The 17258-nt window shown below is 40.7% G+C and overlaps 2 protein-coding genes across 3 annotated transcripts in view; one reads left to right on the top strand and one right to left on the bottom strand.

Annotated features, from left to right (window-relative positions):
* Positions 1-17258, top strand: part of NABP1 (nucleic acid binding protein 1) — a 73235-nt gene that overhangs the window by 49451 nt on the left and 6526 nt on the right. For both annotated transcript variants that reach the window (XR_003257857.1, XR_003257858.1), the window contains exon 7: positions 16466-16611. The gene's annotated coding sequence lies outside the window, so the exon portion shown is untranslated. The remainder of the gene's footprint in view (positions 1-16465; positions 16612-17258) is intronic.
* On the bottom strand, positions 7574-10159 carry CAVIN2 (caveolae associated protein 2). Its single transcript, XM_026091710.1, has one exon. It carries the CDS (start codon positions 10157-10159, stop codon positions 9335-9337), a length of 825 nt encoding a protein of 274 aa, XP_025947495.1. The 3' UTR covers positions 7574-9334.

Consider the following 17258-nt stretch of genomic DNA (forward strand, 5'->3'; position numbering starts at 1 on the left):
GCTGCAGTTTGAGTAACTCATATATATAACCAAGAACCACCAAGGCAAGATCTCGTCCCTGATTTTCACAAAACACATTTGGCTTTTGTTTAATACCCACCTGAATCCGCCCCTGCCAGCATGTATTTTGACTGCTGTTACATCACTCAGAAGAGGACTGCCTGTGTATGAGTTTATCAGAACTGATTCGGAATACTGTGATGCTGTAGGCACTCTGAGAAATGTCAGGAGGAAAACTTTTGAGGAACTTTGCCTGTATTAGTTTATGAAATGAGTTGTAGATCTTTGAAATTAATGGGACTTGGGTGCCAAATATCTTTTTTAGGCTTTGGCAGCTTAATCCTTSTATTACTAAGGATAGATATATAAATGTGAATGTATATACATTTCACACATGCATATATATGTGTGTGTATATATATATGTGTGTGTGTATAAATATGTGCATGTGTAAGATACATATGTATCTGTGTAGAGCTGTATAACATAGAAGCCGTACAACTCCTAAGTTTCCAGTGTCATCCATGTCTCTCATTACACCTCCCCCTTCCTCTCTTTTATAGTGTGAGACCTTCTTTTCAGGCACTGAACTTCCTTCGGTGGCTGCTCAGGCTCACTCGTGCTTCCCACCTGCTTCATTAGCAGCTGAGCTGTATCTCTTCTGAGGGCTGTGCCATAAGTCTCTAGCTCCAGTTATTTCCTCATGTAAGAAAGGCACTGTAATTTGACAGCAGCAGACATGTAGGTAAGGAGAGGCTTTCATTCTGGAGTCTTAATCCAGTTTTTTCTTCCATTGGCTACAATGCCCTTCACCATTTTGTCCCTAAATTTTCCACTTTGGTCTAGAAGTTGATAAAAGTATGGCAGATATATAAAAAAAAACAACACTCATTAATCAGTACCCTAGGAGCCATTACTAGGAATAAATAATAGAGCTTTTCATATTGGGAGGGAGTTACATAGTGAACTTGGGAGTCTATGGAAAAGTGCAAGAAAATGTCAGGAAATCATCTAGGAAATGTTAGGAGGAGAGCAAGAGGAAGCTGGTTCTAATTTCAAAGAAATGTGATTGAGAACTGAAATCATACAGGTCTGTGCCCACATCATGCAAAATCTGGCCTGTTCTGTGTGAAATTAAAGGCACAACTGAACACACAAACTGAGGAAAGCCAGGCAGAACAAGCAGTTTCTCTGTAGATATGTAAGAATGGAGCAACTCTCAAGGGAGGCCAAACCCAACGGAAAAGTGGCCCAGCCAGCATTGCTGCCTCATAGCTTAATATAGCAGACTTCTTGGGAAAACTAGATGGTGAGTCCCAGGGAAGGAGGAGAGCTGGGTTTACTTTCCTGAAAGCCTGTTTGCAGTATCAAAGAAATCCCACTGGTTCTGTTCTAACAACCATCAGGATTCAGTGATCTAGCAGTGAAATCCGGCTGTTTGAGGTATATTCCTCAGAGCTAATAGSTGCTTCTCAGTGCTTCTGTCCTGCGCTTTCCTTGTTGACAGGTTGTCTGTACTCAGTAGGGGATTAGTTTAAATGTCTGGACAAGAGGAGACTACATCCTGTTATTAGTAGCTTCTACCTCCTGCCCCTCCACAGGCTTTTTTGATGCAAGTAGGCATGGCAAATCAGTGATGTTGTGTGAGCCTGTGCTGGAGAACAGGATTCAGCCCCAAATTCTTTTCTTTATAAATGCTGCAGCACTGGTTACCTGCTCCCAGTGTGGGCTACTGCAGGATCAGCTGAGTTATTTTGACGTATGTGGACAAGATGTTGCTTTTGATTCTTCTTGTCTAACTTCTCTCCTTCGAAACAAAGGAGAAAAAAAAAAAGCATTGACAACACTGTGCAATAAAACTCACTTTTAGACCTAAATCCTGGGCACTGCATCTGAAATACAAATTGGCAGATAGGGAGAAGAATAAATAAATACTGCACTCTTTCCTCACTGTTTTTGTATCTTATGTCAAAGCTGTCTCATATTCTTATCTGATTCCTTACTCCCATTTCCATCCTTTGGAGCCCTAGACCTTATTGACTCTTATTTTTTTTTCCCCCCTCTGTTTTGTTGCTGGCTTTTAATTCTATCCCATCCTCAACTTCAAGGTCTTTGTATCCATTTTGTGCACTCTGCCAGTGCTTCTTTCTCAATAAGAACTTCTTTCTCAGTTCCCTTCTCTCCTTTCTCCCAGCTCCTCACTCTTTCTGTTGTCAGCTTCCCTCACACACTTCATCTCTCAGGCATGTGCACATCCCCCTTTTCCATTTTTTATCCACATTGTCCTATTCATTTTCTCTTCCCACACACTTCTGTCTTAAGTCCCTCCACACCCAGCCGAATGTTTACTATCATATCATTGAGAAGTAATGGGAATTGATTTAAAAAACCCCTATGTGATGGATTTATAGGATCCTGTCAATCTCTTTCCTTTTACTAAAGGAATTTACAACAATTCCAAAATCCATAATAACTTTTCCAGGTTCTCACCTTATTTGAAACTGTTATATACAATATATCTATATCTACATATTATGTATATATGTTTTAGAGCTACTGCATAACATCACCTTGTTTTAATTGAGGTTTTCATGCTGTTAAACCTAAAATAAAAATGCATACTTCCATGTACTGCAGGCTTATCTTTTATTTGAAGGGGTGTACAATGGCATGCAGAGGATGCAGTCATTCTTCTAAAGAGCTTACTCCTGGACATGCAATCAGAAAATCCCTTCTTGTCAAATTCATACAGGGCCTGTTTACACAGATCTTTCATGACATATCACTTCCTAATATTTTCAGTCATAACCTACTTGCTAATTTCAGTCTCCACTAATCAGGAATGGTAAAATGGTAAGCCTCCTAGGAAAATGAGGGGTGTTTGAAAGATGTCACATACCGCATATAGCTTCACTGTGTTCCTGTGGAAATAGCAATTGACTCTGCAAATGTAGACAACTTCTGTGTGTTCATAGTTTGCTTACCACCAGTCAGACATTCTCGCTGTCCTCCTTAACACAGCTCCGTGAGGGACATAGAGTTTTAAGGTTTCAGGCACTGGGCGGCTGGTTAATGCAGCTCATGTTGTTGCCCTCATGGGGCTCATTTGCCTACAGGCATGTCAGAAGGAACAAGTAATATAAGGGTATATATAACTGTAGTTGGCAGTGTACTGAAAAGATGCTGAAGTTAACTTTAAATGAATAGCTTAGGACATCAGAAGCTAAGTAGCTGAGAAATAAGATAAATTAGCTTGAATGGAACTTTGTGTTTCTGTAGTTAGTCTGTGCCTGGTACTTGAACTAAATGAGATATGTGTATGTGGTCTGCAGTGTATATATCCCCCTGTGTACTATTTGATCCTAACACTGCCTTGCACATATTTAGTATCCAGCACAGCCCACATCACTCATTTTTATGCTACTTTTTCTACCTGATGGGAGGGAGTAAAGGAGACAGATTCTTCAGTCTAAGAGTGGAATTATGGCATAGGACATTGCAATGACCTTCTGCTTCCTGTGTTCAGAAATTTGAATTTAGTTGTTTTTTTTCTTTTCTTTTCTAAATCTTTAGAGAGGAGTGACAAGCCTGTAGATTGATTGCTATTATGTTGGGTGGTGTTTGGTTGTGTGTCTGTCACAAGCCTGAGCCTGGGTTTGCTGTTTTGTACTGACAAGGCAGGAGGGAACCTTCGTGAGAGAAGTATCCTTTGTGTTGGTGCAAATTTGGGGTTGGTTTATCTGTTAGTGACTATGTTGCAGAGGTTGATATTAGGGCCTGGGAGCATCAAGAGACACAAGCTTCTTCTGTCTCTTCATTCTGGTTTGTGGCTGTTGACTGAAAGTGGGTATCCTTGGTTTTGCTAATCTTCTTTCCTAATTCTGCTCATGTAACAAACGTTATGGGTTTCCTGAGTRCTTCACACAAGTGCACAGCAGATTGTGTTGTAAAGGAAATGTAGGAAACAGCCACAAAAAATCATATAATCTCCTGTGATAAACTGGTGTGATCATCTGGTGAGATATTCCAAGGAGCTGTATGGCTAAGTTGTTCCAAAACCAGGTTCRTTCTTAAGGAAGTAAAGAGAATCACAATTATTACTGATTTAGCTATAGTTTATTTTGAGCTGAATATTTCAGCTATGCTYTCTGAGAGAAGAAATGCTGGAGAATTCAAAGCTGTTGACAGGCAGAGTAGCAATGTTAGTGTGCAACCTTGCAGCTACCAAGTATAATATGGTTTCTAGTTTGGATCAATTGCAGCTGTCAGACTCCAATTTACTAACCGTGTTGAGAAGCACACGTGTTTTCTTTCAGAAGGTCAGTATCATTTAAGGTTATTAAARGTGAGGAAAACTGTTACACCTTTATAAGGAAAACATTGCCGTGGAATCTGTAGGAGCTGTAAAACTACGGTGAATAACAAATGTCTTGTACTTCATGCAGTGCTCAGCTCAGTCTCCAAAGGAGAAAATAATGGAGGCCTCTTCTTTCTGACTGCATGTTCAAATGAAGGAGTCAAAGCTGTTACACCAGAGCTATGTATTAGCTAAAATATTTCAGGAACTGTGCAATGATCATAATTACAAAAAAGTCCTCCAGAGAGAAATATGACTCATAGTTTATGTTCTCTTTAGTGTTGCTATGGAAAAAGAGGTTAGTGCCAATGGTCATACAGTAATATTAATCTCTGATCTGAAAGAAAAATAAATAACAATCTYGAGCTTAACCCAAAGCAGATTTATTCTCAGTAACAACAATGCTCTCCATTAAAAGGGATAACCATGTAAGAAAAACTGAAGATGACATCAATTATCAGTTCTCAACATGCAGTTAGAGTTCCTTATTTGAATTAGTATGTACTTCAGACTCAGGCATGTGACTTGGAGGAGTGAGAGGAAGGGAAAAATAGCATATTGATCAAAAAGAAGGCAGAAAATATAAGCCACCGCCAGAAGCTAATTAAAACTTCTTTAGGCATACTCTCAAACTCAGCTTGGGGTTGATACTGGTTCTAGAGCAGATTCTGAAACAAAGCCCTGGCAACAGTCAGTCTAAAGTGCTGGAAAGTGGTTATTCCACTTTTTCCATTGTTTGGGAATGCGATGGGATGGCTGTGATCAGAGAGTAGAAGATACTTCTGTGCTGAGTCAGCACCCCTCCAGGCTGTCTTGGCAGCTGTTTCCTAAGAGTTGTTTAGTTGCCTAGGCAAAATCCTAATCAGGATGGGGGCCAAACAGCTGCATACTTACTTTGGTCTGGTGGTGAGTGTTTTTCTTTGCATAGAGGAGAGCAAGGCAACTACCTGACATCTTCCTCTTGACACCCAGAGTGAGTATGCTTGGCTTAGCAGTTTACAGCAAAACTTTTCTACCTGCACACTCAACTTTGTTATTAGAAATTTYAGCTACATTTGCTCCATTGTATGCAATTACTGACAGTAAAGACCCTGGAGTCAGAACTTAGCTTGAAATTTTGCTAATGATGCATCCTGCAAAGCAGAATAGAGCTTGCCTTTCTCCAGCAATGTTGCATCTGCAATGCTGATGGCAGTAAAACTTTTTATTCTGTTGATGAGCTAAGCAGATTGGATTAGGGAGCTATACAGAGAGATCTCATGTCCTAGGTCTACAGACACAGCTCTTGCTGATTGTCACAGAAGTTGTATGTACAGCTCCAAAACCTTATATGGCTCAAATAGTCCTTTGAGTCAGCAGAAGACTTTTCACTGACTTTCAGGGTTGGACAGGTCCCTTGGTGAACAGTTGGCACTCTAACAAATTGTCATTACTTCAGTAATTCTTCTGAGCTTAGCTTTCTTTAAAATGTCGTCAATCAATCAGTCAGGTAACTCTTTGGCATTACAGCCTATAATGAAAAATGGCTTTAATTGCATCAGTGTAAAGGGCATACAGGTATATTTTAACCTCTGATACCTTATCCTTTTTCCTTTCTTCTGTCTCTTTAAGCATCAAACATATTTTAGTCAGGCCCCTATCAGTGCTTTCACTCTGCTCTCTTATTTGGCAATAAAATGATACAGAAACCCTGTATCTGCATAAACCTTTTCACAGAAGAGTCTGCTCATGGATTAGCACATAAGGGTCAACAGGAGGCTCCTTGCCCTTTTCCCCTAAAAGCGGACAGAAATGTCAGCCGTTTTTCCAGCATTGAAAATAGAAGTATCAGCAGCCACCGAGTGCCGCTAGTTTAAACATTTATGCCATACGGACTTTATCACACCCTCTTTCTTTGTGCAAAACTCCTGTTGATTTCCATGGAGGTCAAACTCTGAATCTGTGCAGTAGCTAACAGGTCATGTCTTCTGAGGAATAATGATATGTATGCAGTTAACAGACACTATACCCTTTACGTCATGTTATACTGTCAAGAAGGGTAAACATACAGTTTTTAAAAAAGTAATTATGTAGACAAACCTGTCACCGCAAGAATGAAGTACCCATGTGTATGCTTGACATCTGTCAGCCTGACAAGATCCAGGCACATGCTTCAGATATTTTGAAAGAATGTTGTGCTGCCACTGCCAGTCTTTCTCCTCCCCAAGACAGTAAGAATTGCAGACTTATATTTTCAGTTAGGACACAAAAATGGGAGGGGGGGTGGGGGGAAAAGGCTGAAGAGCAGCTCAGAAACCTGAGCTTAGTTCTTACTCTGATTCGGAAGTTAGCACAAAAGTAGACATTTGCAAGCTTGAGTAAACATTTTTGTCTCTTACAAAGCATGTTTTCTTATGTTTGTTAGGACTACCGGCCGGCTCATCCTTGTAAATGTGTGACCTTACAGGAGAAAAGGTTTAATTTTAGTCTTACAACTGATCCCTGTGTACACAGTGTGTCCCGAAGTATAATTTGAATTATTCTCAGAGATGCTTAGTGCCTGCATTGCCTATGGTTGTACTGGATAGCATTCTAATGCTCTTAAAACGCTGAGCATATGATTCATTTCAGCATCTATAAAACTGGATAAAGTGTGTCTAGGGGTATTGTTTGAATGAAAGCTTAGGAGGACAAACAAAGCAGGCATATCTGAAGTGAAATGTAAACATGATGTTGGGTTCCCTGGTTAGCATTTCATGGCTGCAGGAAGTTGACAGCTCTTACATAAAGGTTAAAACATGTATGCTTTGGTCTGTCAGTTAAATTAAGTCTCCTAAAGACTATGTGGCACTCTAGAAGACGTGAGTTTATCTGTCTGAATAAACAGAATATACAATTCGATACAATTATACTTTTAGGACTATTTAAAGTGATAGAAAGATGCTGCAGTCCAATAAAAAATGCAGATGGAGCCAGCAGATTTTGCAGACTGCCTGACTACATACATTCAGATGTGTTAGAGGCCTGACAAGTGCCTGGAAAGCAAAGCCTGAGACCGGGTGTTGGGATTTCCAAATAACAGCAGAGGATGAGAAAGAAAATGTAATACGTACAATGGGGACATGAACTGGAGTAATAAATGTTTGACCTTTAAATTTAATCTCTACCAGCTTCTAAAACCACTTCTCTCAAAGACTGACATGACTGTGTTTTATGTTATGTTTTTATTTGTCATATTTGTAGTTAGTTACAAGTAAAAATGATCAAAATCCATTGTAGTTAATACAAAATAAAAATATAGCTGCACGAGTTATGCCATTTTTCTTACAAACAATATCTCCTATATGATACTACATTCTTAAGAGCTTAACTCTTAATAGTACTTGCTTACACTAAGCTCTTACTGACTGATTTCCAGTGTGATTTACTGGTTATAGATATTACTCCTGCGGAGTAATGTCTGTTAATCATTTCTTAATGGTATTTTTGCTGTAGCTTTTATTTACTCTATAATTTGTGATTCTAAATACAACTTGAAAGATGCAATCTTTTAGCACAATGTTAAGTATCAGTAGAATTATAACATATATGTCTATACTTATATATAAAAAAAAAAACCCTACTGCATAAACAAGGATGCAAAGTAGCTGTTGTTTGTGCTTCCCTTTCTTCCCTCCCCCTTACCTTTGTAAGTGACTGGAATGAACATTCACAGGGAACAAAAACCTCTCATTTTCCATGAATTTTGAAAACTGACAGATGTGTAATTTTGAGAGCATGTAGGTGGTTTTGATGCAAGTTATTAGCAGAGAATCAAATCCTRTGACTTTGCAGGCTCATCCTTATGTAAACTCATCCTTGCCATGAAATTCAATCCATAGCACATTTTTCCCTTTAGATATGCCTAAATGAGTATTTTCACCTTTTTAAAAAAATTGTCTTTGCATCCCTGTAATTATATAATTCTTCTGTGTAGATATAGCTTCATATATGAGAAAATCTGTAAAAAGACAAATTATGCTACTTTCAAAATACTCTGAGATACAAAGTTGTGCAGGTGCAAAGTTTGATACTATGTTGCTATAAGGAGTAAGAATGAATGAATTAGTGTTATCTGAGTATATATGCTTTTAAGCTGGAAGTACAGATTTAATATTGTAGGCCTTTTTTAACATTTCATAGCATTTCATACTTCTTTCAGACTGTCTCCATGTTTCTATCAAATTCCTTCATTTTTTTTTGCCAATTTCCCTTCCATTAAAGGTACAGTAGCTGATTACACATTCCTGCTAGTCAGTAATATATCTCCATAACTCTGGTAATTACAAAAATCATCCTTCCAGTTCCATATAAACACAGTTGTTTCTTCTAAGTGAATATCAAGAGACTGCTGGCAAAATCTTACCCTCATTGAAATCAATGGGACCAACTTTTCAGTCTCACTCTCTAAATACTCTGCTCTTCTAATCTTACAGCATAGCGCCCCAAACAAACAATACATGTATATGTAGTTGCTGAATCTGTTAGTATACTCAGAGCATAGCAAGGCAACCTAAATTAAAGTGTTCTCTTTGGTATTTCTACATTTACATACAAAACTGCTCACAGTGCTATGAAATACTGCAATAGGAAGAAAGAAAAGAGAACAAAAATCTTTGTTTTCTGACTACTCTCCATATATTTCCCTGACTTAACTATAAGAAAGTCAGCTTACCAGCTTACTTCTACTAGACATGCTAGTCTCCTATGCCAGCTGACAGCATCTCTAAATTAAACAACACCAGTGAATTGGCCTAAAATACGCAGTTGGAGTGGAGCACGTTGCAGCCCGTGTCATTGAATTGTTCACTCTGCATGCCAATACAATGCAGTAAATTATYGTTGCAGAGAAAACAATGGAAGAAACTGAATCACTGCTAACGTGTGGCAGAAATATACACCGGTTATTCACTTAACTAAACTGTGTGTATTTGGAACATAAAGGAAGGCTGAGATTTATTATGCTGTTTGGTCTATCTGGAGAACAGCTGCTTGGGTTGTTTCTTCATCAGATTGTTCTGTCTCACCACTGACAGGTTCGTTTCTCTCCTCRTACACTTTGTGGCTAGAAACTTCTAGAGGCATTCCATACTCATCATCATCTTCAACGATTGACAGCTCAATGTTGCTGTTTATCCTGGCTTTCCCTTCCATTCTGACTTCCTTCTCCAAAGAATCAGCTATTGCTTTGCTCTCTTCAGTTAGAGATGTGGTTGGTGTCATATCTGAATGCATGTCAGAGAACGACATTTCCTCATCATTCTCGGCTTGCTCGTTGCTTGTAGTTTCTGTTGGTCTGTCCTCAGTTTCAGCAGTGCTTTCTCCTTCCTGGACTTTCTTCGCATTAAGTGTGAGGGGAGATGCTTTGAGAGATGAACTCTTTGAAGAGGAGGACTTCTGATGATGTACAGTAAGGGATTTCCTAATCTTTTCTCTCCGTTCAGGTGAGACAATCTTCGTGCTGATCTTGTTCATTTTCTTCTCAATGTTTTGGCGGGAAAATGCTTTCTTGAGGCTGTCTACCTTCTTGAGGCTGGACCTTTTAATTTTCTCAGCTCTTGATTCTTCTATTTTCTCCTCTGCGCTGTCATCCACATCACCTTCCTCATGAGGCATTTCATCATCTGAAGACAGCTCCACTGTATGCAAGGTTTCCTCCAGCGTTTTGTTCTCATCCACAGGCTCTTCTTTTCCTTCTGTAACACTGGGAATAGGCTCCTTTGCAAAAACACTGGCAGGGATCTCATTTTCCTCCTGAAAGAATTGACAATATTTGAGTTTCATAGTTCACAGGACACAAATTTAATAAACAAAGCACAACCCTGAACAATTACTTTTTTTTTTTTAAACAATGAGATGAAGGATGCTGAACGTTTTTTGTTGTTTCAGTATATTTAACCAGTAACAAGCCACTCAAAGCCCACTGAACCATTATCTGGTATAGTTTAAGACTAATGAGCTGCCAACTGTGAGATTTCTCTTTCAGAGTGACTTGGAATGTATACAGAATGGAAAGCCTGTTCTTTGTCATTTAAATTAGATACAGTTATTAAAGAGTTTGGCTGTAAAATTGTAAATTTATCCCCAGGGAGATGGGATGGTACTGTGGCTAAGGCATGGCTAAAGAGGTCTTATTACCCATATCCTGCATAGACCTGAAGAAGTCACGTAACCTCCCAGAGCTTTCAGTTTCTCTAGCCAAAGGTTGGGAATATTAATTCCCCACAGAGATGCTGGCTACATCTGAGGTGTACCTTAGAAGGAGAATGCAGTTAGCATTTTCACCCTATTTCAGAAAAATATATGTTGTTGTTAAAACTGTTGCTGGTACTGAGAAGACTGAACTCTCAACTGGAAGTCAGTGAAGCTTCCTGGTTCTCACCAGGCTTAGCATGGTACAAAGCATGACCCAGTATTTTTACTTCTGCTTTGTATGATCATAGTGGTCCGAATGTTACTTTGAGGAGTTGAGGGAGCCATGTTTTACCATCTTGATGCATGAGGATAAGATTTCGACATGCACTTTTCACTCTTTGCCTCTGCCCACTTCCTTTGGATGGCAGATGCCATCACTGGAATGACCATAGGTCTGTGGGGAGGACCTGAGTGAGGGTAAGTGTCATCAGGAGTGAGGCTGGCCAAAAGCACCAGAGCTGGTGTGGGTGTGCCTTAAACATGGCTTGAAATCCTCTGTGCTACAGCAATAACTCCCATCCATGCCAGTGAGAACACCATCTCTTCTCTGTGGGAAGATTACAGGTGCAGTCTGGGAAAAATCTCTGTAGACTTTGGTCTCCTGTAGATTTTGCTGTATGTAAGCTATGTAGTCCATGATGTTTACAGAGTACGTGCTGGCTAGAGCACAGAAAAAAATTCTTTTTGCATTGGTAAATACTAAAAATATGGACAACGCAAATCTGTGAAATATCAAAGAAAAAAGGTTGTGGCATATAAGCAGACTTTATACCACATAGAGAATATTAGTAGTCACTTCCAGTTAAAAGGAAAACGATCGCCTTTTAGAAAGAAAACCAAGAAAGGGCAGGGAAAAGAAGTAATCCAGCAGGTGTCTGAAAACAAAGCGGGCTGAACGGGGGAAAGAGCTACAACTCATAATGAAGGACCTCTGTGACTACCGAGCACAGCGGCTGTGCAGCTAGCTCCCAGGAGGTGAGGCACACCACCGTGAGCGCTCTGCTCGGCACGAGGCTTGGCAGGTGTTTGCCCATACAAAGGCAAGGCTCTGCGAACACCCTCTCCTGTTCCTTTCAGAATTATTACTCATGTCATAGCTGCATATTCTGCACTTACTACTTATTTTATGACTTTCAGGCAGACCTAGCGTGTGTAATATCACTTAGTGTTCAGATTGCAAAGTTTTTGTTTTTGTTTCAGAATTTATCTTTAGATATGAGAAAGCAGTAAGTGCTGAGCAAAATGGTTGTAATAGTCTCAGATCTGTCCCCAGTGGGCCTATGTGTAACGGTTAAGGGTAAAAAAGGCCACACTTCTAAATTTATGCTCGTTATTTCAGGACTGAGCATACAGTTGTGATCACTGAAGAGAACAGTGTCTTGGGTTAAATTTGCTGTCAGGACTGTGTAAGGATGTCTTTATGAATGAGCAGGCGATACCACATTGTACTTTGTACATGGTTGTTTTAAAAATTAGTAGAGACTACCTTGCAGTGCTTCTGGAACTCAAGGATATTCATGTGGACAGGCAGAATAATTTAGTGCCAATGGGATTTAAGTGTGTTGCTGAATATCCCTCAAGGATATAAAATGAAATGTATCAAAAAATTAATGCCCAGATGTTTGTGCATGCTTTTGCTTCTACGGTTTCTACACACCTTCATGGACGAGCAGCCTCAGTCAGATACACTCACACAGATGAAGCTTTCAAAACCCTGTACTGGCAGTGGAGGTTCGAGGCAAGCGCCCTCTCTTCTAAGTAAGAGCTCATCTCCCTACACGCATTATGTATAAAGATGTCCTGCTGCAACTATCGGCAACAGTGACCAAAATAACAACAACAAAAAAATCTTGCACCAGAATTGAGAGAAAATAGCTCTGACTGGAGTACAAATATTTATATTTTCTCTCCACTGCAGTTAATGAAATGTGGATTACATGAATGGGTGCAGTGTTAAATTATTCCTCAGAGCATGAGAACTCGGTATAAAACATAATTTGTCTTGTGTRGTCTTTCCAAACTTAGATGATCACATACAGCTTATATATTTCAACATTCAGGTTTAAGTGCTTAAATAGAATAAGAAGATTGTTTTAATGAACAAAGATGGGTTGTAACTTTACAAGTATTTAATGTAGGAAAGCAGTGTCATATGAGATTGATCACAATGCAGTATGATCCAGAAACAGGCAAGTATGGCTTGTTTCAAGGTYAGTTTAGTGCTGTGTCTACAGTATTCATGTTAAATTGAAAGTTTAACATGACTGAAAGTACTGAAGTCTCTAGAAAAACATGGATACACATTTTATTTAAATTTTTAGCAAAATTTGTGACCGAGTAGAAGGAATACTGTCATACTGGCCGTATTTATTTAAAAAAAGCCCTGTCTGCATAATAATGAGCTAATGATTCAATTAAAAGCAGACGCTAGATGGTCTTTGGCTATCAGATAGGACTGGCATTCAGGAAATCACATCTCTACTTAAACTTCCTGTATGGCCTTGGGAAACACCAGCTTCTGGGCACCWATTACCCTGCTTGTAAAGTGGGAATTGTATACTTTCACAGGAACTATTAAAATGCAAATTAAAATAAATTAAGTACAATGGTCTGGGAATACAAAGGTGATGTAATAGGAACACTCTGTGGCTGAACAGCCTTTTCTATGTCAAATATAGTTACTGATAACATGTTTTAAGTGGGCTATTGGTAACTTTTCAGTCTAGCAAGTTTATATAATACTTATGTTTGTTTTGATACATTTTTAAAAGYCTGGTATTTTGCTTAGGAAGACTAGAACAAAACGCTTAGCATGCCAGCTGTTACAAGCTCTATGCTATTTCCCATGCAAAAAAATGTAGAACTTTAATCTTTTCTTCTTGATCTAATCTAAAATTCTGAGAAAGGAGCAATGTCTTTTTATTCTCTACATTTGAGTTCAAAAATGGCACTTGCATTTTCTCAGATGAGTTTGACTGCTCATAACTGGATAAATAAATAACTAGCTCCTCTGAATTTTATTTTTCATATAGGATCCAAGTACAATGGTGCAAGTATTCTGTATGCAAAAACTCCTGTTAAAACTAGTAATATTTGCAAAGTTGAGTGCCTTCCAAATGGCTTTGATCTGCGATTCTTGAACTTTTTATAGGTCATAATCTTGTCCATATCTTTTACTGTAAAGAAAGACAAGATCCATACCAGTGTACTACAAAACCAAACAGCCCAAGTGAATAAGCAACTGCAAAGTCTTTAGTGATGCTCACTGAGGTAGTTAATTTACTCAGGACTGCTGAACCTCTGATGCTGCATAAGGGAAGTTAGTGTGTTTTGGTTTGGATTTTCTACAGTACTACAAGTAATAAGAGGCCATGGCCTTCAGGGAGGGGAGATGGCATTTTTCCATGCCTACAGCAGCCCAGGCTCCTCCTTTGTAGATGCTGTTATATGCCTAAATAATTAATCATCTAAAATTTGCTTTGCTCCATGAAATAGGGATTTCTGTCAAAAGAAGATAAGTGCTTTTAAGAGCAGCTATAGCTCCATGTACTTTCCTTCATGAAATACATGCTCTTCAGGCCCAGATTTCCCAAACGAGGAGGCAGAAGGAAAGGCAGCAGGCTGGGACTGCAGGCAAGGGAAGGAGATTGCTGCCCACCCCCTGGCCGGCCCTGCGCAGACTGGGACGCCGGGGCCTGTGGTGTGGTTTCAGCTGCACAGGCCTGCTGAGCGCCTGCAGCACAGCTGGATCGCGTTCTGAGAGCCATGTGAAATATTTTTGTCATTAATCACTACAACAGTATTCTCCCTGGAAGGCTCCAGGGGGAAATTCAGTAGTTAGATAATAGCATTATCAGCACGTAATCCTACTTCCTTAACTTGCTCATTTTTGATTTTGAAGGTGCTTTTTCAAAAGGTTATTATGCTGACCCAAACCACAAGATACAACCAAATAGTAATTTCCTGTACCCGCCTCTTGCTTGCTTCATTTCAGGATCAAGTATTTACCTACAGTGGCATCTGGAAGGGGCTTCAGTGTCACTGGGCTTGACCCCAAGCTGCATTTCAAAATGGTTTATCTATCCTATCCACTTGTAAACAAGACATTTTATTGAAAAATTAGGTTTAGTCTTTTTTTTATCTTGTATTTTGCTTCTGCAGCTAAAACAAAAACAACTCTCCCCAAACCGGGTCATGCGGTGAGAACAGAACAGAGGGGAACAATGCCAAAGCTTAATAAGGATTTAAAAACAGTCACTTCAGTGTTTTGTTAAATTGCTGTGTCACTTATGGCATTTGTAATAACTTTTGCATCCTCAAATGCTTGGATGTAGCACCATTAAAATATGTCACCAAYTAAAGAAATATATGCAAAGGAGGAACAATGCAGAAAATCTAGGGAGGGAAGACAAAGTATTTTTATGGAAAATATGTAAATAGCTGAACTTCTGTAAACGCGGTTCATTCTCAGTGCGTAYGCTGAGGGAAAGCTGATCCTGGCAAGTCACAGCAGTTTCATAAAATGCAAAGCTCGAGTTCAGGCATGTGTTTTGGCTGTGYCTAGTGCTCCCATGAAATATCAGGGAGTTTGAGATACACAGTGAATGCAGAATTAAATCACAAATGTATATTTTAATTTTCACACTGAGTTGTTTTCTGTAGCTGGAAAAGTATGTCTTAATGAGAAACATGAGGTGTGGAGTTAGTTGTTTGGTTTTTTTTTTTTCCTGTAGAAGAGAAATTTCTAAACCAAAGACAAATTTCATATATCCAAAATTCTCTTTGTTTTTAAACAAATCTGGCATCAAGATGGCTTCATTGCTCTGGCTTCTCCTTCCTGGAATTGTTTTTTGCGGGGCTCGTGCTCAGTGCTGTGCCTAACTCCAGGCAGCTCTTTCCTCTGTACGACTGATTGCCTTATGAAGGCGCTGGCCGCGCCGACTCGCGGGCCTTCCCCTCTCCGTGTGCGGGGCCTGTGAGCGCGCACCGAGCCGCCCCGGTGACGGGCACGCGGGCCACGCTCCTCCGCCGGCCCGGCTGGGAGGCGGTGGGGCCCTGCCACCCTCCGCCGCCCCGCTGGAAAATCCCAGCTCCTCCGCCCGCCAGCGCTGGCCGCTGCGCGCTCCTCCCACGCGCCGGGAAACTCTCCTAGGACTCTGCTTTTCCAGATATCCGTGTTTCTTTTCAGCAGCAGGCTAGCAATAGGGACGGCTGAAGTGCACAACGTTGCCTTTACTGAACTGCACCGCAGGGTTTCTCTTCTAAGCCCTGTATCTGCATCAGCCTCGCACCGTTACCTCCATCTCCCCTAGGGCAACACGCTTCTCGGTGACAGATGGGAACGTGGCCAGCTAAATCCTTGTACAGGAGCTGAAAAACAGACCTCCTGCCCGGAGGTCTCCTCCTTGGCGAAGGACTGTGCAGCCGCTGGGGACCCGAGCTGTCATTCTGCAAAACGGGCCTGTGTCGTTCACTGTGTTTCTGTGTATTGTAGGACCTAGTATTAAGGGAGGGCCCAGACTGAAGTCATAGGTTTAAGTAGGTCTTAACTTAATAGAATTTCTTAGTTTTGGGAAACAAGCAAACCCAGCCTTCTCCTATTCGGATGCTGCTTTATCCTCCAAATCCTTCTCTGTGACTTTTACCATTACTTTTACGTAATGCCCACAAATCACTGCCACTAGGCAGTAATGCRTTTTGCTAACTGAGGCAACTTTAACCACCCAGCACACATACAGCTGTGTTTTATTCTTCCTCTATGCATCAGACCTTCTTAAAATACTAAATTTTGGTGCTTTTTCTGAAGGGAGACACTGTATTTTTTACATATCATTGTAAGGCCTTAATTCTAATGCTTGGAGRTAGCAGAAGTGACATAAAATTATCTTCACCCAGGTCAAGCTGGTGCACCCTCCCCCGGGAAGCATTTGAAATCTATATCCAGAATTGGAGGCTTGAGCCAACTGTTGGATGATGGGTCCTAGGAGATGGCAATGCTTTGAATTACAGGAACAGATCTTACGTTACCTGGACTTCCCAAGGTAATTTATGTCTTTTAATTTATCCAGTTCCTGCAATAGTTTCCACATTCCTTTTGGGGTGGAAACTACCATGCTCTATACAAGCCGTGACTCTTCCTCTCTTGGCTTTAGGAGAGTAAACTGTAATTTAGTGAGAACAATGTGCGGGGAAGTGGGGGTTTCCTTTTGTGGGGGAAGTGCCTGGGAACTAACCAGCCCTGCCAGGTTTTTAAGTTGAGTACTGCTTTTTTGTGTGTGTGGGGGGGGGGGGGGGGGAACCGCCAGGGCGTAGGGCGAACAACCACTGAAGTTAACACGAAACCAACCGATTTAGCATGAGAAGTTAGTGACGTGTCCAAGCTGTGCCTGCTCAAGCCCAGTGTTTTCCTCTTCCTCCCAAAACAAGTGAGTTGTGGAAGGTTTTTTGTTTTTGTTTGTTTTTTTGAGATGCAGAAGCCACGTCCCCTATTTAGTTAAGGCTCCCGCCGTGCTCCGTCCGCATCATGGCTTAAAAAGGGGAAAATATGCGGGCAGGAGAGCGGGCGGCGTTTGGGCCGGTTGCGGCAGGGCGCGGGTGGGCGGCGCGGCGCTGCGCGGGGCGCACTCACCTGGAAGACGGGCACCCTGAAGGGGTCGCGGCGCTGCGCGGGGCGCACTCACCTGGAAGA

The sequence above is a fragment of the Apteryx rowi genome, unplaced genomic scaffold, assembly GCF_003343035.1.
Source record: "Apteryx rowi isolate R43461 unplaced genomic scaffold, aptRow1 scaffold_92, whole genome shotgun sequence".
Taxonomy (NCBI): Eukaryota; Metazoa; Chordata; class Aves; order Apterygiformes; family Apterygidae; genus Apteryx; species Apteryx rowi.